We start from the raw sequence: 24,048 nt of genomic DNA on the forward strand, positions 1-24,048 counted from the left end.
TGAGGGGCACCTTGGATCTTCCTCCGCCATGAAAAGCTTGAAAGTCATCTTATGACATACAATTTTTGTTGATGTGATGTTAAACCCAACAAAAACAAAATGAAAAAAAAATTGCTATGTTGTGCTGACTTTGTCAGTTTTACACATACTGAATTGGAAGTTGTTTTTTATTTTAGAACCTTGCAAGATTGCTTTATGAATCAAAAGAATGCAGTAAGTCCCTGCAGTTTGAGGTGGACGACTTGAAACAGAAACTACAGGATGCTCAAGGAGATATCAAGGTAACAGCTTGGTCACATGTTCTTGACATTGTATTATGTTTCATTGGTTAGATATATAATGGCTTTGTGCATTTGTTCTTGTGAATGGATATAGAGTTGACATTAATGACTATTCTAATACATGTATGCCTGTCTCTGTTAAAAGACAGTTATGCTAGAATGACGTCACGTTAACGTGCAGTGATGTCAGAGTTTTTGTTACGACCAAGAAAGAGTGCTACTATATTTTATCTACTGTTTTAGATAAAGGGCATATTAGAATTGAAATAATTCATAGCAAAAGCGTGTTTTAACACTGTCTATACCATCGGGCGGTAATACGTCGTACAAATTATTACGTGCGACGTATAACTGCCCATCGTGCATAAATATTGTTAAAACACTCTTTTGCTATAAATTATTTATTAATTCTTACAAACTACTATCTAGTTGGATGTTTCTGATCACAGTATTGAAATTGACCAGTTGCAAGGTGGTAGAGAATGGTCATATGACCTTGGTGCCTAACGGGCAGTACAGTTGAACCAGCTTTAACAATCACCTTTATTAAGCAGCCACATGCTTTAAGCAGTCAGTCAGCTTATTTCTCAAATAAAACTTTTGTTCAAATTTCGACTTGTCAAGCCTGCCTTAAGCAGACAGGTGGTGTTGCTGTCCTGGCTGGCTTCTTAAGGTTTCATTGTACGTATTTGTTATAACATTATCATTCCTTCTAACAGGTCAACTAGGAATATTCAGCTTACAATATCTAGGAAAAGTGCTCCAGTAGCAATCTTTGCATGTTTGGAACACAAACATAAAATCTAAATCTTCAGTTTCGGAAAGATTTGTCTTTTTATGCCCCTGAAGGGAGGCATATAGTTTTTGAACCGTCTGTCTGTCAGTCTGTCCGCAATTTTCGTGTCCGGTCCATATCTTTGTCATCAATGGATGGATTTTCAAATAACTTGGCATGAATGAGTACCACAGTAAGATGACCTGTCGCGCGCAAGACCCAGGTCCGTAGCTCAAAGGTCAAGGTCACACTTAGACGTTAAAGGTCATTTTTCATGATAGTGCATTCGTGTCCGGTCCATATCTTTGTCATCGATGGATGGATTTTCAAATAACTTGGCATGAATGTGTACCACAGTAAGACGACGTGTCGCGCGCAAGACCCAGGTCCATAGCTCAAAGGTCAAGGTCACACTTAGACGTTAAAGGTCATATATCATGATAGTGCATTGATGGGCGTGTCCGGTCCATTTCTTTGTCATTCATGCATGGATTTTAAACTTATTGGGCATGAATGTGTACCACAGTAAGACGAAGTGTCGCGCGCAAGACCCAGGTCCGTAGGTCAAAGGTCCTAAACTCTAACATCGGCCATAACTATTCATTCAAAGTGCCATCGGGGGCATGTGTCATCCTATGGAGACAGCTCTTGTTCTGTTATGAAGATGAAAAATGCAAGAACTTATATCTCTGTTTCATTTTACTATGTCATCATCTGTTGTTTCAGTTGCTACGAGAGCAGATAGCACGATCCCGTGTCGGGACGACAGATGAGGGAATGAGTACCAGACATTTTCCCGCTCATGAAAGAGAGGAGCTTGTACAGAAACTAGAGTCTTCCAATGAACAGGTTTGTTCTCTATTCAGTATTTGTTTGCTCCGTGCAGAAATTTAATCATGCTTTATTTTATCTTCTTAGGCTGTAAATATTCAAGAAAGGTAAAGCTAAACTGTCAGGTATCAAGGTTAGAGGACCAGTAATGACACCCAGCAAATTATGCTTTCCGCAGAGGGCTTAGAGCGAAACTGGTTTATCTGCTCCTATTTCTATATACAGATAGATCAGCTTTGCTCTATGTGGTTTTAGTATTTTCCAGATTTTACAGAAAGACATGTGCTTGTTGAGCTACTTTAAGTCACAAAATTGTTGAATTGCCTAGTGAGAATATATTCTCACAATGAAATTGCTGAATGTCATTACTGTAACAGGTCCACTGCCTTAATAGAAAAAGAAATGCAATGCTATCACACAACAATATTGGTAAAACAGGTAATAATCCACAATGCACTTGCCCCCAACAAAAGATTGGTGAAAAAAGTCATGCTCCCCTGCTGTGACATTTCTGCAACTGAGAGACTTTTATTGTTTATTGTTAGTTAAATTGATTGCTATCACAGAGCTTTGGTTAATTATTCATGCTTAATGTTACATGTGTGCAAAATTTTTAAATGAATCCAGCAAATAGGACTTGTATATAGAACAATTATATCTGTTTTTAGTTTATTGTATTTTGTGAATATTTTCTGAAATTAAAGTAAAATCCGATGTGTAATAAATGTACTACCATATATTGTAAAATCACGTAATTTTGTGAGAACAAATTTTGGGGGGTTTGGACACACATTGGCTATTTCATGGGGATAAAAATTTCTGGATTTAAAATTTTGGAGATGAAATGAATGTGAAATTAGCTTGTTTGTTGGGATTTCATTTCCTGGACCAGGAAATTCACTAAAATTAGTCTCCCATGAAAATTGATGATTTAACAAAATTATATAAGAAAGAAACATGTATATCAAGTTAAAAGCAAACAGTTTTGATGAATTGTTTTTATACAGTATTTGCAACTAGAGAGAGACCTTCAGACAGTGCTGGATGAGAAAGAGGAATTGGTTACTGAGAGAGATGTTTACAAGACTAAATATGAGAGACTTAATCAAGAGTTGAACTACATACTGAAAGGAGACGAGAACAGAGTGGTAGATATAGACGCTCTTGTTATGGAAAACAAGTGAGTGGTCTCTTAATGTTGATTCTATAAAGGTTCGTTGAATGTTGCATTGCAATGTCATTATTTATGGCATTCAAATTTTCAAAAGGTGACATGCATTTTTAGTTACATTAAGGATAGCAGAATTGCCTATTGTTCCACCATATAGCAGAACACACTTCCCAACAGTATTGGATAAGTCCTCTCTGATTCTAAGTATGCACATATATAATTCACTATTTATACATGTTAAGTTTGTAGATTGTTTTAATCGGGTTTTAAGATATTCAAGCCTTGATGGATATTGCTGTTGTAAAATTAATTGTTAAAAATAGCGCTGAATGATGGTATACTGTGAAATCATTAATATTGGTGGGGGACCAATTTCCGTGGATTTCATGGTTGAGTCAATCCACGAAATTTTATCCCAAAGACTAAGTAAAATTCCCATTCATTTTATGTTCAAAAGTTGAAATCCACTAATTCATTTCCCAACGAAATTGCCATTTTGACTAAAACCACGAAATTTCATGCCCACGAAATTAAATGAATTCACAGTAAAGACCATGTCAAAGAAAGAAAATACTGTCTTCATCTGATTACACTATGTTTGTTTATAGATATCTGCAGGATAGATTAAAGCAGATGGAAGAAGAGAAAAGTATGGCAATGGCAGCTGTGTCCAAATACAAGGTATGTGTTGTTATTATGTCTCCCACCACACAGTGGTGAGGGAGACATATTGATTTACTCCTGTCTGTGCATGTATGTATGTGTGTGTCTCTGTCTGTCACAAATCTTGTTCGCACTCTAATAAGTCAAACATTTCTCATCCGATCTTCACCAAACTTGAAATGTGTTTGGCCATAAGACCTCGGCCAAGTTTGATAACTAGCCAAATTGGCCCAGGCACTTTTGAATTATGGCCCTTGAATTACTGATCGGAACCATTCATCCAAACAACCAGACCTCCCAAAAAATTACTGATCGCAACCATACACCCAAACCACTTTGAATCACAAAATGATTAGGCAGTTGTTGAAGACATGTGCTTTTCTCAAAAGCAGCTCTAGTTGTTAAAATGATTTGATAAATACATATTAACCTTTAGCAAGCTTGCAGCAATTGATTCTGCCTTTGCGACCAGTGCAGACCAAGATCAGCATGCACATTCGTGCAGGCTGATCATGGTCTGAACTGTTCGCTATTCAGTCAGTAAATTTTCAGTGAACACCCCTTTGAATAATTAGAGGTACTGCCCAAATTGAATGATGGACCGGTCCATTTTAGAAATTCAGCAGGGTAAAGGTTAAAATGATCTGATAAATACATATTAATGTACTATGACATTACACATCATGAATTTGCTTTCTAAACATAGGAAGATACTTAACTATTTTAGCTCACTGTCACGTAGTGACAGGGTGAGCTTTTGTGATCGCATTTTGTCTGTCGTCCGTCCATCCGTCGTCAGTTCACAATTTCTTGTGAACACGATAGAGACCACATTTTGCAATCAACTTTAATCAAACTTACACACAACTTGTATTGGCATAATATCTCGGTTCCTTTCGAAAACTGGCCAGATCCCATCCTGGGTTTCAGAGTTATTGCTATTTTTGCTATTTTTGGCTTGTGAAGACAATAGAGACCACATTTTGCAATCAACTTTAATCAAACTTGCACTAAACTTGTATTGGCAAGATATCTCGGTTCCTTTCGAAAACTGGCCAGATCCCATCATGGGTTCCAGAGTTATGGGCCCTTAAAGGGCCAAAATTTGCGATTTTTGGCGTGTGAACACGATAGAGACCACATTTTGCAATCAACTTTAATCAAACTTGCACACAACTTGTGTTGGCATAATTTCTCAATTCCTTTCGAAAACTGGCCAGATCTCATCATGGGTTCCAGAGTTATGGGCCCTTAAAGGGCCAAAATTTGCTGTTTTTGGCTTGTGAACATGATAGAGACCACATTTCGCAATCAACTTTAATCAAACTTGCACACAACTTGTATTGGCATAATATCTCAGTTCCTTTCGAAAAGTGGCCAGATCCCTTCATGGGTTCCAGAGTTATGGCTTTTGCAGCCATATAGAGACATCATTTATGGTTTGATTTGATACAAATTTGCAAAATCCAATCATATGTTCCCGAGTTACGGCCCCTGATTGACCCCTGAAAGAGCCAAAATATGTTAATTTTTACCTTGTGAACATGATAGAAGTGACATTTTATGTTTGATTTTAACCACACTTACACACAACTTAAGTCACAATAAGATTTCAGTTCCTTTCGAAAACTGGCTGGATTCCATCATAGGTTTTGGAGTTACTGCCCCTGAAAGGGGCAAAATTTTCTAGTTTGGCCCTTTTAGCCATAGAGAGGTTTCATTTATGCTTTGATTTGATACAAACTTAACTTGCACAGAATGATTATCATGATGATTTCTAGGCCTGGATCGAAACTGTGTCATTTCGGGTCAAAAACTAGGTCATCAGGTCAAATCAAAGGAAAAGCTTGTTAATAGCCTAGAGGCCACATTTATGACCCTATCTTCATGAAACTTGGTCAGAATGTTTATCTTGATGATTTCTAGGCCAGATTCGAAACTGGGTCATATGGGATCAAAAACTAGGTCACCTGGTCAAATCAAAGGGAAAGCTTGTTAACACTCTTGAGGCCACATTTATGACCCTATCTTCATGAAATTTGGTCAGAATGTTTATCTTGGTGATTCCTAGGCTAAGTTCGAAAGTGGGTCGTATGGGGTGAAAAACTAGGTCACCTGGTCAAATCAAAGGAAAAGCTTGTTAACACTTCTGTTCATTTGATGTGCATGAAACTTGGTCAGAATGTTTGTGTGCATGAAATATCAAATGAATTTTTATCTGGGTCATGTAGGGACAAAAACTAGGTCACCAGGTCAAATCAAAGAATAAGCTTGTTTACACTCAAGAGGTCACGTTATTTGGTCCAATCTTTATGAAAATTGGTCAGAATATTTGTCTCCATGAAATCACTAGGTAAAATATGTTTACACTGTTATTGCTTATTACTCAGGTGAGCGACTTAGGGCCATCTTGGCCTTCTTGTTGTGCTATATACCAGTAGGGTACAATCTGATTTGTGCCATTATATATAAACATATGCTTTATATGCCATCTTTATATGATATGAATTAAGAAGACCCCATATCAAGAGATTATGCAATTTGACTTGTAGAATGGCAAACTTTCCTGGTTTATCAGGTAGTTTTTTTTGTTTCAGAGTTTGCTAGAAAAGAAGAAATCTAAAAGTTCCATGAAGTTTGGTCAGACTAGAGGTGGAGGAATGATCATTACACAGAAACAAGGTAATACCTTGTAACACTCTGATCTAAAGGTGTATAAGTTTTGTTGTGCTAGCATTTAGTACTTGAGAAAGTTAGGTAGTTGAAACCCTTTGTTTTGTTCTACCATGTCTTACATTGTGTTGGGATGTTTGCCTTTCATGTATGTTAGAAAGATGCTTTATGAACTTTATGTTTATTTAATTTTATGTCCCCCGTTAGAGGAAGAGAACATATATTGGTTAGCCAGTCAATCAGTTAGTCTGTCTGTTAGTTGACAAGTTGGATTCTGATCAATAATTTGAAAGCAGTTTGGCCTATGTAGATCAAACTTAATAGGATGATTGCCTGTGGTCAGTGGAAGACCTATGATTGTTGTTTTATTTCAGTCCAACAAGTATTAGAATCGAAGCAGTCAGTATTACCATCACCACAAGCTATGTCTGATCTACAGGCACTAGCAGGTGCTCTTCTGGACTCTGTGAATGATAAAAACCTTGCGCTGTCTCATCAGAGAAAGACAAATAAGTAAGAGTTTATGAAATAGCTTTCATCTGACTTGATGTAATAAAAGTAAAGCTTTGTTATATCAGAGAATGATTCAATGATTCTGAAAATGCTTTTGCACATATATCAACACCCAGAACTGTTGATACTGTGAAATCTGGACTATTTTCGCAGATTTTATGGTTGCATCATTCACAAAAATTAAATTTCAAGGAACAAAGAAAGGTCCCATTCTTTTATCTTGATAATTTAAAATTGATGAATAAATACTGCCATTTTGAGCAACACCACCACAAAATCTATCAATTACACAGTATCCAAATTAATCAATTAAAGTTTGATAGTAAGGCAGTTGTTTTGGCAGTACAGAGTTTTGGTACTTTACAGTAGAATTTAGATTTGATGTTTATTTTGTTAAGCCTTGGTAAAATGGTGTCAGGCAAAAACTACCTTTGGCACTTAGCTTTTGTGTATTTATATTTAGTGTAGTCACATGAACCCTATGAAAGTGTGAATATTAGAACTCTGTGAATAAAGTACTCATACAGAATAAGTAGGGAGCAATTTTTTTACGTTGTTTACCTCAAGGGTGAGTGGTAATTACTTATTCTTTATTTTCTTATTATAGAATCCTTGGTAACAGGGTAGCTGAACTTGAAAAGAAAATAAAAACTTTAGAATGTGCTGGACTTTGGAACATACCAGGTAAGACTGTATGAAACAAGCCCAGTTTCATCATTCTTTGAGCTTATTAGTCCAAAATAAACAACTACACAAATGTACTTGTGTAAGAAGCTTGAAGGGATTTGAAGTATTGATTATGCTTAATGTTTTTTTCCTGCCTTCTAATTAATATTTACAACTTAGTTCAAGTTTGTAACTAGACTCAAACCTTTGCCTTTTGTGTTTTGGTTAAGATGTCATCTACTTTCCAGATTTTGTTTACTTTAACTCATACTTTTGGATAACTGTTTTCTCATATAGAAAGTTTTATTGAATCTACTATATTTGATTACCTCCCTTTGATCATATAAGTTCATGAGCAATCTTGAAAGTAGTGTTTTTCTAACCATATCATTATGCATACTGTCTATTTGGACAGCGGATTTATCTGTACTTTATATAAAAGCCTTATGGAACTTTGAAAATAGAGTAAAAATATTTAACAGAAAAGGATCTTTTAAATTAAAAAAATATGTAGGTTCTATCTAAAATCATCATGTATGTACAGGTGGCAGAATTCGGATATTTACATGCAGGTGAAGTTAATAAGAAATAAATTTTGGGAATTATTCAAGCATCTATCTATCTTCCATAGACGTCAAACCCCTTGCGGGAACGTAGACGTTTTGCGCGTCAAAATCATAAAGAGAAAGAATATAGTGATAGAAATTTAGAGTGGAAGAAACTAAAAAATAACTTTGGTGATATAAAAAGGTTAAAACTTGAGTTTGCAGGATAACTAGGGCGAGACATGTTCAAGGCTGCAAACTGCGGCACTGAACTGCTCTAGGGTAGGGAAGTGGGCGACACTGGGAGGAAGTTGGTTCCAATGGTACACAGTTTTCGGAAAATAAGAAAACTTGTAATAGTCCGTGGTTGCAGTAATTAACCTATAACTTAGGGAATGGCCATAGCGGACACATCAGGTCATTGGGGTAAGGTAATCTATATTTGGGATAGCAACCAGATCATGATGAATCTTATAGAAGAGTGATAACCTAGAATCTATACGCCTTAAATCCAGTCGACGAAGGTTTAGGGAGTGTAGCATATCTGTTACACTAGAAGTACGGCCGTAGTCAGTCTTGATCCAACGGTCGGCTCTCCTTTGGATGCTTTCAATTTGGTCGATCTTGGGTTTGGGTGTGGGGCGACCATACCTCGGAGGCATATTCGAGCTGGGGTCGGACTAGAGTCTGGTAAGCAATGGTCTTAGTGGGTTGGGATTTGACCTTAATGTTTCTTTGTAAGAACCCTAGGGTTTGGTTAGCTTTTTTGGTTGACCTATTTATGTGATTGTCCCATGATAGGTCATTTGAGATATCCACGCCTAGGTATTTAGCTGAGCTGACCGATTCAAGTTGGACTCCCTGGTAGGTATTTATTCCTGTTAATTTTAATCAGGTGTTCTTTCTACTGCAGCAAATGTATCGAGCAGTTTGGAGAAGTTAAAACAAGATTGTGATGATATGAAGATGTTGATCCCTCGGAAACATTCCGATACAGACTCTGAAAGGTTGTCTCCCTCGGAGGGTGATAGGGAAAGTGAATTGGAAACTGTTACACCTCTTGATAGGTTAATATTTTTATTAAATTTAAAAATGTTCAGTTCCAAGTAAAGAGATTCAATTAATTTGTAAGTGAAGAAAGAGGATTGATATGTGTGTTTTATTTAAATTAAGGTTTGAATATTACTGATACAGAGAAAATGTAATAGGGCAGGCATTTGAAGTTTCTTTCCTAGACGTTTTCAATATTGAACACAAAACAACAAATGAACATGTTAGCTTGATTTGTTTTCATGGCATGGGCTGTTCAGAGATATGAAGGATAATTGAGATTAATAAATAAAGGTTTAGTAAGGCTTTCCTCTGCCTTGCTTTGATTAAAATTGAAATTTAGAATGATATGAAATGATAACATGTTTCGTATATTTACCAGTACTGACAACTCGCCAATGACAAGTCCTCAGCACATTGTCAGACAGCCTGCTGGTCATCCAGAACTGAATGGTCTTGACACTGACCTTGACCTGCTGCCCACCAAGGAAGTGCCTACCAAACCTGCAGAACGTGGTAAGGCATTTTTTTAGTAGAAAGTGGCATTTATTATCATTATGCAATTTTTACAGCTACTAGCGAAATGCACTATCAGCCTAATAGCCTGATATATTCCAAGTAGTATCAATTTAATAGACTTAAATAGTAATTTTTCAACTTTTCAGTTTTTGTGTAGGAGGGTATAACTGCCTTGGGAGCGAAGTAGTCAAGATCTCTGACTTCAAATTACCTGCTCATCACTTGCTTTAAAACTTTGCTTTAGACGTACAATTCAGAGAAGGGATACAAGGTGGTGCAGAGGTAGAGCATGAAACTCTGGATATGAAAGTCCCAGGTTCAAATCCTAATGAGAGCTGAATTTGACCACAGTCTCCACAATACCTTAACAAGTTACGAGTGTTACAAGTACCGGTCAGAAATTCGGGAAGCAGAACCGTCTCTTCACTTAATGAAAAATATAGAAGATGAAAATATGTTTGACAAAACTATCCACTTGACTCTTGCCTGATGAAATGTTTAGAGGTGTACCTTGGTTCATCCTCCACCATGAAAGCTAGAAAGTTGCCAAATGACCATACTTGTGGAGGTTTGACAGATCAACAAAAAAGAAAAAAAAAGTATTTCATACCAATGTTTTGTGTTTTCAGATGTATTCCAGTATCCATGCACAGATACATATGGAATGCCATCCATTGATAGACAGGCTGTCTCCCATTCAACTGATCATAATATCAACAAGGTAAAGGACATTCTGCTGGCTATAGAAACTGATTCTGAAGTACTTACAGTAGACGATAAACATACGGTTGAAAGAATTGATGAAGAACATATACATACCAGAGTTGTTGAAGAAAATATGTCTTCTCTGTCAGTTCATGTAAATGATCCAAGTGAACTAGATGATGTTCCACTAAATGTAGAACGTAATTCACATTTATCAGGTGAAATAGCTGATGTACCACAATGTGTTCATGTATACAATCAGGATAAATTAGAAGAAACTGTTGATGGTCATGAAAATGAGGATGAAAAAATAAAGTTTACAAATGGTAGAAATGAAATTAAAACCGAAAATCTTTCTCAAAATAATGCTGAAGATGTTGATGATGTAGATGAAAATGAAGAACTTGATGAGTTTTATAATGATGATGATTCAGAAGCGTCGGAAAAGGTTGGACTTCTGATTGAAAGCGTGACAAAAAAGATGTGCAATATTTCCCACCAAGAAAATAATGAGAGAGGTACAGACACACACAGTGTTGATAGAGAGGTTGACAGAGAATCTAAGGACACAGTGAGATGTAGAAATATCAGAAAAGTTGAGGGAAATCTGTCTCAAGAATCAACTACTGATGGTCATCTATTACTAGGTAGTCAGGGGAATTCTATGGATGAAAGCTTGGTAAATCCTGAAGAACCACGGGATGTGGAATGTTAATTAATTTGTTATTGTAAAGGAACGCAGCTAAATATGCACTTTTCCAGTACATAGTTCTTATTATTACATGACTCCTTACGTAAATAACTGGGGTATAGTTTTTTGCTATATGACCAGTCTATATTCAGCACACGTTTACTGACCTGATAAGTCAAAAATTAAAAAAAACTTAATATGAAAATTTATTTCTGATATCATGTAATAAAACACTTACTGAATGGCTTGCTGGTCAATATTCAAAACAAATAGTCCTTTGGGCTCTGGGCAATAATTTTGACTGTAGACAGCAAGGCAGTAGTTTTGACTTTTGATAGCAAGACAATAGTTTTGACTACTGGCCAGCAAGCCTTTCAGTAAGTGTATAGTACTATGGATTTTAAAGGTTATGGGTGGTTTGATGATTAGATATGTGATACAGTAGTATTACAACACATTGACAAATTAAACTCCTGGATTGGGGTGCAACATGTCCCAAAGTTCTATGCAGGGGTTTCATTACAGACCAGGGAGAGGAGGGTTGCGGATATTTCACCGTGCTATGGTGGGATGTAGCCCCAGCTACCTTTCCAAAAGCAAATCAAAGTTCTAAGTAGGAGTGCTCCCAGACGCCCATCTACATTGCAACTTCCAATGTTAACTAAAATAATGAAAACATTGCCTGTGCAGTATTTAGAATGGCTTAAGATGGCATGTGTCCAGCATAAGTGCAGGACAAAGGCTGCCATAAACCAAGACAGATTGTTAGCCTGTCCAATAGCTATACTGACCATAAGAGTAAAAATGTTATAGATTATTAAAACTGTTCAAGTATAAATGAAACCACTTTGAACAACCTTTAAAATATTACTGGTAAATATTTTCTGCTGTTTTCAACTTAAATGGCAAAAAAAATCAGGGACCAGCTTTATCTACTCTCGTGATGCAAAAAAGACAAATTTTATGTACTCTTGTTACTAAATATAACTTTACAAACTTCAAGACAGCATTATTTCCCCTTACTGCTACAGTAGACACTGTCACCATATATAAATTGGAATTAGGCCCTAGTATCTTCTTTCATTTTTAGCTCACCTGTCACATAGTGACAAGGTGAGCTTTTGTGATCACCCTACGTCCGTCGTCAGTCGGTGCGTCCGTGCGTCAACAATTTCTTGTCTGCACGATAGTGGTTTCATTTATGATTTTATTTTAACCAAACTTGCACACAACTTGTATCACCATAAGATCTCGGTTCCTTTCTTGAACTGGCCAGATCCCATTATGGGTTCCAGAGTTATGGCCCCTGAAAGGGCCAAAATTAGCTATTTTGACCTTGTCTGCACAATAGCAGCTTTATTTATGATTTGAATTTAATCAAACTTGCACACAACTTGTATCACCATAAGATCACGGTTCCTTTCTTGAACTGGCCAGATCCCATTATGGGTTCTAGAGTTATGGCCCCTGAAAGGGCCAAAATTAGCTATTTTGACCTTGTCTGCACAATAGCAGCTTTATTTATGATTTGATTTTTACCAAACTGGCACACAACTTGTATCACCGTAAGATCTTGGTTCTTTTCTTGAACTGGCCAGATTCCGTTATGGGTTCCAGAGTTATGGCTCCTGAAAGGGCCAAAATTAGCTATTTTGACCTTGTCTGCACAATAGCAGCTTCATTTATGATTTGATTTTAACCAATCTTGCACACAACTTGTATCACCACAAGATCTTGCTTCCTTTCTTGAACTGTCCAGATTCCATCATGGGTTCCAGAGTTATGGCCCCTTAAAGGTCCAAAATTGGCTATTTTGGCTTTTGCAGCCATATAGAGACTTCATTTATGGTTTTATTTGATACAAACGTCCAAAATATCTTCAGCAACAATAAATCTTGGATTCCATGACAAATCAGAACCAATCGTAGGTTCCGGAGTTATTTTATATCTGATTACCTCCCCTGATTGTAATCAAAATGGATTTATATCAGTAAGTACTTATAGGACTTATTTGAAATTTCATTATTGTTATGAGTTGGACTGAGACAATCAGGGTAGATAACTATGGACTGATTTTATGTCAAATTACCTCCCTTTATTTCAAATTAAAATGGGTATATCTCCGTAACTAATGAAGATACTGATCTGAAATTTCATTTATGTCAGAGATTTATTTGGCAGATCCTTCTTTTGTTCACTTACAATATATTTTTTTTTGTTACTTCCCTTTTACGTTACTATAAATAGCTTATTTTTAGTAACTTTTTTGTTATTGGCCGTAGGGAAAAACCGAGACCACTTTTCTGTGGTACAACATGGATGATACCTCCAATTTTTAGGTGTATTTTGACATATCGATACCTTGTAAGAATTTGTTTTTTCTTTTTGGTTAAATTTCTTCCCTTTGTTGTTCCTGTCCTTTGGACTGAGATATCTTTTCTGAGGACCTTCTTATCCTCAAGTGCAATGATAACAGGTGAGCGATATAGGGCCATCATGGCCCTCTTGTTGAATTTTGTTGTACGAATTTTATATCTCAGTAGTTAAGTATTAGAAAACTGAAATTTTTTTTCAGAAATACTAAATTTTCTTATTTTTCTGGTGCTGTGATTCACACCAATTAAAATGTAAACACTGAAATTGAAAGTATATTCAGTACAGTTAAAAGAAATTGACAAATTGCTCACAGCAAAACATTGAATATTTTCATCAGATTCTTAAAGGTTGTGGCATAAATGACTATTTGTCTGTGTATTATTGCAAACGTTTTATTCTCCAGGCATTGCCAATCGTGTCACCATTGTACAATAACATGGTTTTATTATTGTCATGTGGCAGTGACAATTGTTTGACAATATTCCTATGCACAGGTTGATAACCTAAAGTGTTGTCACAGTTAAGAGAAGTAATGCCAAAAAACTGTGATTTAGTGTCGAGTTCATCATGCCAGCTGATACAGTGTGAAATTGAAATTCTGAAATAAAAAAAAAATGTTTTACAAGAAAGGTCATTTCAACATACAGAGAATACACTAGAAGAGAAAAGTCTTTTAGAGAATGTGGATGAATGAATGTTTTCTTATGAGTCATTCTTAATGTGGAAATTGAGTTAATACGGAACATGAAAATTGTGCTGAGTTACTTGTGTAGTATTATATTATTTAATTATTAGTAGTTTTCAGTTGCTTACATGCTGTTCATTGCAATATCAGAAGCAAGGTATGATTGGATGCTTTAATAAGTCATATTATGAAACTGTCTCATGATGTACTGTTAAAGTTTTTATACAGTATTTATCCTTTTAATCGACACTGTAAGCAGCTGCAGCATAAAATAGCCATATGGTTTTCTGCAAGTTTAGTTTAGTTTAAGTTTGTACTATTTATATTTTATTTTAGTTTGGTTGTGATGATCAAACTTATTTGAACCACTCTTGAGTCGCTTCCTGGAAAAAACGGTTCTACCAGTTTGAAGCAGTGAACAAATTTAATTTTCTTTGCAAACCTGAACATAGATTGTTTATGATCAGGTTACCCCTGATTAGATGTTAAGATTTATAATTTGTTCATACAATTGAAATACAGTCAAACTTCATTGGCTTGAACTCGGATAATTTGAACACCACCCTTCACTCGAACTCGTCATCGGGTCCAGGCAGAATCCCTTTATAATGTTACTTGTTCAATGGCTCGACTAAAATCTGTGCTGAGAGAGCAGACCGAAAATCTGGTCTTTTAAACGTAGAATATTGATGTATTGGGAAAAGCTAACTTTACACATTGTTCTGATAACTCTTAAATCTCACATTTATTTTGTTGATGTTGGGTTGTCTCCCTTTATGAAATATGGATCTGAAATTATTCCGTTTTGTAGAAATTTATATATACATACATGATCTTTGTTGTGATGATCTGTGATCTTCTTGTTTATTTGTTTTCATGTTGTGTACTTTACTGTCTTTCACATTCCAGAAATTGCATTTAAGTTTCTATATATTTCAATGTTAATTGTGAAATTTCTGTGAAACAGCAGATTCATAATTTAAACATGTCAGAATCACTGCGAGATGGTACTAATAACACCTTATGGTTACATTTTACTTGGACTGTATCATAGATTCCCTGTGTACAATCTCAAAATATGAATTAAAACCAAAGTGTTAAATCCATTCAAAAGAAACTTTGAAGTTTTGTAATTTCAAGCATCCTCTAGGCATGCGCGATTAAAAAATTGAACTTTATTTCTGAAATAGTGTGATATTTACTCTGAAGTCACTATATGTTTCATTGTAAAATTCTTTGCTTTACCTAAGTGGGAACTGGCAGGTTCTTAAAAATACAGCTCTCTGATTGGTTAGTTTGAATTCCTGATGTCATGTTGAAATTATGAATAGATAAATTAGATCATAGTCTTGTAGTAATGTGTTGTTTTATTGTTTTAATATCACTGACACTTACTTGAAATACCATTGTTTTTAGTTTGGCTCTTACATTTTGATAGAATTTGAGTGTATTATTTTATGTTAAGATATAGTACATGTTTAGTGAAATGGAAAAATAATTCTTTATTCTGTATAGAGACTTAAGAAATACTACTGCAGGCAGACCAGACAGGGAGCTAAATATTATACAGATTTTATTTTATATCCGCGGGTTTTGAAGTCATAACATTCCATTTACATTTGGGTTTGCTGTTAAAGTTCACCTAGTATTCCATCTGCTGTTAGTTTACATATCATAACAAGATTTTTAGCTCAAGTATTTAAAGAATAGGTAGAGCTATTGGACTCATTCATTCGCTGGCATCTGTGTCGGCATCCCAGTTTGGTTAAGATATATCTAAGCTGCTATCTCTGTAACATTTTTTGGGAATGGATTGAAACTTGACATACTTATTCACAGTGATGAATTGACTTACATTGCAAAGGTTACATAACTATTTTGATCTTTTACCAACTTATGTCCCTTTACAATACAGAATTTTTGGTTAAGTTTTTATATGTAAAGTTGTATGTTACAACCCAATAATGGGAATTGATTGAAATTTCACGCACTTATTCACTGTGATGATCTGACTTTCAATGTTAAGGTTCCATAACCTTGTTTTAAATACTATTTTTACAAAATTATGCCACTTTTTTGACCTTTACTTGATCAGTTTGCTATTAAAAGTCTAAAATGTAAAAAGCATTAAGTCGTATCTCTAATCTTGGACTCTTAGTTAGTTATTGCCAGATTTTCATTTGATATTTCCAAAACCATTTATGTTTGGAAAACTGATGTTTTCTCATTTTTAAAGCATTATGCAAAAGCATATTCCACTACTGTCCCTTAAAGAAACTTCCTTCATTGTCATATTTTGCAAAGTGTCCAGGTTATTTTTCTGACAGTAGTGAAAGGTCTTAGAAGCTTTTGAATTAGTTAAAACAAAAAATCAATACTTTAGATGAGCTTTTACAATTGTTTGAATACCAGTTTTCACATACTTTGTTATTTCTTTATGTCATATGGGACTCTGGATATTATTTCAAGTTCATATTTTCAGCCCTGCTATGAACAACTTGCTTTGAATAGAAAATATGTGTAAAATATCTTTGATTCTTACAAGTATTAGTATATCTAGAATTCCTACTGTACAAATATCTACACATATGCTTCTAATGTAGTTTGATGATTTATTTTATTTGCCGGAATATTTCTTAATGAAAATAGGGATTTTTTATCAGCATTTGTATAATAACGATTACTATTCAGGAGTGGTGATCAAGAATTATTAAGATAAATATTGGAAACATTGGCAGTGCTGTTAAAGTCAGAAATAGGTAAGGGTTAGAAATAGGGGGCAAGGTTATAGTGATGGTCCATTCTGTTTTCTTGAATTAAAATGTTTGAAATAATGGGAAGAGAATGTGAATATTACTTGAACTTGCCTCGAGTGTTTCGTCATTACGCATTTTTGTACTGTGTTGTCAGTATTTAAATATTGAAAAGGTATATACAGAAAAATGTCAGTAATATCAGCAGGGTAGAAGTCTAAGAATGTTACTAAGGGCAGTAAAGCTTTTATACCTTTTGTTGTGACTTTGTAAAAATCTGCTATTGATTATATTATAGTGGACAAGTTAAATAATAAGAAAGACAATGCATTTTTTTTTTGGTTAATGTGCAATTTTTATTTGTTATCTGTTGTTTTTGTTATGTTATATTAGAAATCCAAGTTGTTCGTTTTGCATTATTGTTTCAGGCAGTGCGTACATTTTGTGATTGTAAACTTAATATTAAAATATTGCCAAAAACAAATTCATGTGAAAATCAGGTTGTTTAAATTTAAGTTTATTGTTAATAAAACGAAATGTCTAGGAAATATTTTACATATTCTACTTCGAGATAACCGAAATTTGACATAAATGTTTGGAGATAGCCAGAATTTTGAGATAAGCAAGTTTGAGATATCGAGTTTCAACTAGATTAGTGGTTAAAATCTGTTCTGGAAGTCCATTTGACTTGTACAGCAATTATGACTGGTATGTAGTTATAGTTTTATGTAATCAGAAAAAGAGACATTGGTATCATTTGTTTTTTAAACTTTACCCTGCTAAATTTCCAAAATGGACTGGTTCATCATTCAGTTTTGAGCAGTTCCACTTATTATTGGGGGTATTCAATGAAAATTGACTGACTGAATAGTGAACAGTGCAGACCATGATTAGCAAGCACATGTCTTGGTCTGCACTGATTGCAAAGGCAGAATCACTAGCTGCCAGAAGGCTAAAGGTTAATAGAAATTCTTGTCAGAAATTTTGAGTTGGTTTAACAACAACAGGAAAAGGTTAGTAAAATTGAAGCCAAGGAATATTTCATTAGAACTTGCTTTGTTCCATAGTTTTGTGGAGGCATGAGATGTTGAATCTGTTACTGATAAAAATAAACAAAATCTGAAGTATTGTTGCATATTATTTTGTTTTTGTGTATTTTACCCACCATTAAGGATATAATTGAAACAATAGTACAGATTGACGGTTTAGTTATATTCAGTACAACTCACTGGAATCAAAGAATGCAAGTTTGATTACTGTCAAATCCAAAGGTAAAACAGCAAGTTTAATTATGTCTCCCACCACACAGTGGTGTGGGAGACATGTTGATTTACTCCAGTCTGTGTGTGTGTGTGTGTGTCTGTCTGTCACAAAGCTTGTCCGCACTCTTAAGTCGAACATTTCTCATCCGATATTTACCAAACTTAAATAAAATATGTTTGACCATAACACCTCGGCCAAGTTCGATAACTAGCCAAATCGGTCCAGGCATATTGGAGTTATGGCCCTTGAATTACCAAAAATCTGCCTTTTTACTCTTGTCCGCACTCTCAAGTCGAACATTTCTCATCCGATCTTCACCAAACTTAAACAAAATGTGTTTGACCATGAGACCTCGACAAAGTTCGATAATTAGCCAAAATGGTCTAGGCATTTTGGAGTTATGGCCCTTGAATTACCAAAAATCGGCCTTTTTACTCTTGTCCGCACTTTTAAGTTGAACATTTCTCATTTGATCTTCATTAAACTTAAACAAAATGTGTTTGACCATGAGACCTCGGCCGAGTTCGATAACTAGCCAAATAGGTCCATGCATATTGGAGTTACGGCCCTTGAATTACCACAAATCTGCCTTTTAACTCTTGTCCGCACTCTTAACTTGAACATTTCTCATGCGATCTTTACCAAACTTGAACAAAATGTGTTTGACTATGAGACCTCGGCCAAGTTCGATAACTAGCCATACTGGTCCAGGGATTTTGGAGTTATGGCCCTTGAAATACAGAAAATCGGCCTTTTTACTCTTGTCCGCACTCTAAGTCGAACATTTTTCATCCGATCTTCACCAAATTTGAAAAAAATGTCTTTGACTATAAGACCTCAGCCAAGTTCAATAACTAGCCAAATCTGCCCAGGCACTTTTGAATTATGGCCCTTGAATTACCCATTGGATCCACTGGTCCAGACCATATAATTGGATCCACTCGTCTAAACCATCTAGAGAAACTAGACATTTTTCTTAGGGGCAGTTGTGGGAGACATGCGCTTTTCTCAAAAGCATCTCTAGTTTGCTAGCTGATTTGATTCAGAAGCTTTGGATAGCTGTCAAAATGTAGTTGAGCTTAATGATTTAGCGGTTTGAACCAGAAGCGTAATCATGCTAGTTTGTCTTTGTAAAGTTAATGTTATCAAGTTTTTTTTTTTTAATTGTCTGTATGGGCGTGAAGAAATAACTCTGCGTTGATGTTGATTAATTGGCATCTCCTAGTAAAGAAAAATATGAAAATCCGCGTAGGAGAGCAAGACTTTGGAATGTTTTAAGTCATATTACACGATTTGATATGAAAACTGCTGATTTATTTCGATTTTTAGCTCATCTGATTTTTTGAGAAAAAAAATAGGAGATTGTCATCACTTGATTGGCGTCGGCCTCTGTGTTGGCGTTACCTGTCTAAGTTTTATGTTTAGGTCAGCTTTTCTCCTAAACTATCAAAGCTATTGCTTTAAAATTTGCAACACTTGTTCACCATCATTAGCTGACTCTGTACAGCAAGAAACATAACTATATCCTGCTTTTTTCAAGAATTATGGCTCCTTTTGGACTTAAAAAATATCAGATTCCTTAGTTAAGTTTTGCGTTTAGGTTAACTTTTCTCCTTAACGGTCAAAGCTATTGCTTAAAACTTGGAGCAGTTATTTGCAATTAAAAGCTGACTCTGCACAGCAAGTACCATAATTCTACATTGTTTTTTTGCAAGAATTATAGCCCCTTTTGGACTTAGAAAATCAGATTTCTTAGTTAAGTTTTGTGTGAGGTCAGCTTTTCTCCTAAACTATCAATGCTATTGCTTTAAAACTTGCAACACTTGTTCACCATCATTAGCTGACTCTGTACAGCAAGAAACATAACTCCATCCTGCTTTTTGCAAGAATTATGGCCCCTTTTGGACTTAGAAAATATCAGATTTCTTGGTCAAGTTTTGCGTCTCCTTAACTGTCAAAGCTATTGCTTTTAAACTTGGAGCAGTTATTTGCCCTTAAAAGCTGACTGCACAGCAAGTACCATAACTCTACATTTGTTTTTGCAAGAATTATGGCCCCTTTTGGACTTTGGACTTAGAAAATCATGGGCCCCATGTGGTTCTGGGACGATCTGTGTATGAAAAGAATTGGAACCACTGCATCGTAAGAGACGACTAATAGGGTCTTAACACATGGTTTGCTGTAACTCTGTGATTCCAGCAGGTATGTAGATTTTGATTCCATACCTCATGTTTGTATTTCGATGTAAATGAGATGTGGAACTAAAATTTGTAGTCCTGTTTGGCGCCATATAACCTATACTGTGTTGGTGCGCCGTAAAACCCAAATAAATAAATAGAAAATCATGGGTAGGACAATATTTCTATTATGCAGAGACAAAAAAAATCAGATGAGCGTCTGCACCAGCACGGCGGTGCTCTTGTTAAACATTCTTTGAAGACTGAAGGTTGTAAGTAGTGAAAATTAAAGTTAAATTACGTGTATGTGTTGAAACATTTATAAACACATGCAAACCCAGTAATGCTGATATAGAATCATTTCTAGTCAGCATTTTAATCGAGATTCAAGAACCTGTTGAACCGTTGTTGTATTTTCTGTTCCGTATTGTACCTTCCACGGCGTATCTGATCATACAACACCAAATCTTAGATATTTGTTACCGTTCAGCTTATCACCGTATCTTCTGTCTCCACCGTAGCTTACAGTGTTCCACTTTGTATCTGACATATTCTGCATTTTTTTACGAGTTTATATTTTTCGTCTGTTTATTTTGCTCTGCTTCATATCTGAAATGTTGCTAGCCACGTTCAACTCATTTGCCAGCACCACGAAGCATTTGCTGATCCGAGTATTGTGTGTTCAACCATCTTACACCATCTAAAATCTTAGAAACAACGTTGAAAAAAAACAACAACTTTTTCAAATATTTCATGCGATTTTGCCAAGAAACTTCCTACGCTGATGTTTATACTAAGGAATATCCTTTGGGTCATAATGGTGTCTCTTCGTGTTAATTCCTTGTTGCATGTATTTTATGAACGGATGCAAAATCCTGTATTCAACTCTTATCGGAGACGGAAAAATATTTAATAAGCAGTGACCTAATGATGGCGTCTCAAGGTTCATTCAATACAGCAAAAAGTTCACCGTCTCAAACGAGTTTTCAGTCATATTTTTATGCCCCCCTTCGAAGAAGGAGGGGTATATCGTTTTGCAGATGTCGGTCGGTCTGTCGGTCGGTAGGTCGGTTGGTCGGAATGTAGACCAATCCGTTTCCGGATGATAACTCAAGAACGCTTGGGCCTAGGATCATGAAAGTTGATAGAGAGGTTGTTCATCACCAGTAGATGACCCCTATTGATTTTGAGGTCAGTATGTTAAAGGTCAAGGTCACAGTGACCCTGAATAGTAAAACGGTTTCCGGATGATAACTCAAGAACACTTGGGCCTAGGATCATGAAAGTTGATAGGAAGGTTGGTAATGACCAGCAGATGACCCCTATTGATTTTGAGGTCAGTATGTTAAAGGTCAAGGTCACAGTGACCCTGAATAGTAAAACTGTTTCCGGATGATGACTCAAGAACGCTTAGGCCTAGGGTCACGAAAGTTGATAGGGAGGTTGGTCATGACCAGCAGATGACCCCTATTGATTTTGAGGTCAGTAGGTCAAGGTCACAGTGACCAGGAACAGTAAAATGGTTTCCAGGCAATAACTCAAGAACGCTTGGGTGTAGTGTCAGGAAAATTGATAGTTAGGTTAGCCATGACCAGCAGATGATCCCTATTGATTTTGAGGTCATAAGGTCAAAGGTCAAGGTCACATTGGCCAGGAAGAGTGAAACGGTTTCTGATCTTCTTGTCCAAAACCATAGGGCCTAGGGCTTTGATATTTGGTATGTAGCAAAATCTAGTGGTCCTCTACTAGGATTGTTCAGATTATTTCCCTGGGGTCAGATATGCCCCCCACCCCGGGGGTCACATGGTTTATATAGACTTATATAGGGAAAAACTTTGAAAATCTTCTTGTCCAAACCACAAAGACTATGGCTTTGATATTTTGTAATGTAGCATCATTTAGTGGTTCTCTAACAAGTTTGTTCAAATTATCCCTGTAGGGTCAAATATGACCCCGCCCCAGGGGTCATATGGTTCATATAGACTTATATAGGGAAAAACTTAGAATCTTTATGTCCATAACTTACATCATTCAAATTTGGACCACATGTATAGTTCTGAATGGCAAGATGAACCTTGACATGAGTTGACCTTGATCTTGACCTAGTGACCTACTTTCACATTTCTGTAGCTACAGCCTTCAAATTTGGACCACATGCATAGGTTTGTGTACCGAAAAAAACTTTGACCTTGTTATTGACCTAGTGACCTACTTTCACATTTTTGAAGGTACAGGCTTCAAATTTGGACCACATGCATAGTTTTTTGTTCAAAAATAAAATTTGACCTTGATTTTGACCTAGTGACCTACTTTCACATTTCTCAAGCTACAGCCTTCAAATTTGAACCACAAGCATAGTTTTGTGTACTGAAATGAACTTTGATCTTGAGATTGACCTAGTGACCTACTTTCACATTTCTGAAGGTACAGGCTTTAAATTTGGACCACTTGCATAGTTTTGTGTTCTGAAATAAAATTTGACCTTGATTTTGACCTATTGACCTACTTTCACATTTCTCAAGCTACATCCTTCAAATTTGAACCACATTCATAGTTTTGTGTACTGAAATGAACTTTGATCTTGCGATTGACCTAGTGACCTACTTTCACATTTCTGAAGCTACAGGCTTCGAATTTGGACCGCATGCATATTTTTGTGTTCTAAATTGAAATTTGACATTGATTTTTACCTATTACCTACTTTCACATTTCTCAAGCTACAACCTCCAAATCTGAAGCACATGCATAGTTCTGTCTACCAAAATGAACTTTGACCTTGAAATTGATCTAGTGACCTGCTTTCACATTTCTCAAGCCACAACTTTCAAATTTGGACCGCATACACATTGTTTTGTACCAGAATTAAATTTGACCTTGATTTTGACCTTGAGCTAGTCTTGAAATTTGGAACATTCAGAAATGGCTAAGTGGATTTTTTTTTTACAGTGAGCATATAATTTCTGTTCCTTGTGCAATTACTGAATGCATCAAGGGGGGCATTTCGTGTTCGACGAGCTCTTGTTTTTTGTTGGATTTAACGTCGCACCGACACATGATAGGTCATATGGGGACTTTCCAGCTTTAATGGCGGAGGAAGACCCCAGGTGCCCTCCGTGCAATATTTCGTCACGAACGGGCACCTGGGTAGAACCACCGACCTTCCGTAAGCCAGCTGGATGAATTCCTCACATGAAGAATTCAACGCCCCGAGTGAGGCTCGAACCCACATCGATGAGGGGCAAGTGATTCGAAGTCAGCGACCTTAACCACTCGGCCACGGAGGCCCCCTCAGTCATATTTATCTAAAAAACAGTCAACATATATGTAACAAGCAAATTCGATGAATTGGTATCCCCCGCCGAAAGGATCTGTGGTGAGGAACGGCAATAAAATACATCTGGCAAAAAGTTAAGAATGTTACAAAGAAGCAAATAATTTCATTAGTCAAAATCAAATTAACAGAAAATGAATGTTTATTTGGGGGGGGGGGGGGGGGGGGGGGGGGGGGGGGGTGAAGGGAGGAGGGTACAAAACTTTATATGTTGACTATAAATATTGAATGAAAATTAAAAATAAAAAAAAAGAAATGGGGGGTGGTGGGAGGGGGGTGGAGGAATACATGACCAGGGTAGTGAGCATGACTGGGTGGAGGAGTGAGGTGAGAGAACGGTACAACTTTGCATGTTGATAAATGAGGTTTGAAAAAAAAAA

General features: G+C 36.1%; 1 protein-coding gene across 1 annotated transcript in view; it reads left to right on the forward strand.

Moving 5' to 3' along the window:
- Nucleotides 1–18,032, forward strand: part of LOC123547617 (GRIP and coiled-coil domain-containing protein 2-like) — a 39,750-nt gene extending 21,718 nt beyond the window's left edge. The window contains exons 4-13 of the mRNA XM_045334870.2: nucleotides 177–281; nucleotides 1,783–1,905; nucleotides 2,895–3,067; nucleotides 3,667–3,739; nucleotides 6,319–6,403; nucleotides 6,769–6,907; nucleotides 7,515–7,591; nucleotides 9,032–9,185; nucleotides 9,551–9,684; nucleotides 10,317–18,032. Of these exons, the coding sequence (XP_045190805.2) occupies nucleotides 177–281; nucleotides 1,783–1,905; nucleotides 2,895–3,067; nucleotides 3,667–3,739; nucleotides 6,319–6,403; nucleotides 6,769–6,907; nucleotides 7,515–7,591; nucleotides 9,032–9,185; nucleotides 9,551–9,684; nucleotides 10,317–11,107 (1,854 nt within the window). The 3' untranslated portion in view covers nucleotides 11,108–18,032. The remainder of the gene's footprint in view (nucleotides 1–176; nucleotides 282–1,782; nucleotides 1,906–2,894; nucleotides 3,068–3,666; nucleotides 3,740–6,318; nucleotides 6,404–6,768; nucleotides 6,908–7,514; nucleotides 7,592–9,031; nucleotides 9,186–9,550; nucleotides 9,685–10,316) is intronic.
- The last annotated feature ends 6,016 nt before the right edge of the window (nucleotides 18,033–24,048 follow it).

The sequence above is a fragment of the Mercenaria mercenaria genome, chromosome 9, assembly GCF_021730395.1.
Source record: "Mercenaria mercenaria strain notata chromosome 9, MADL_Memer_1, whole genome shotgun sequence".
NCBI classification, from domain to species: domain Eukaryota; kingdom Metazoa; phylum Mollusca; class Bivalvia; order Venerida; family Veneridae; genus Mercenaria; species Mercenaria mercenaria.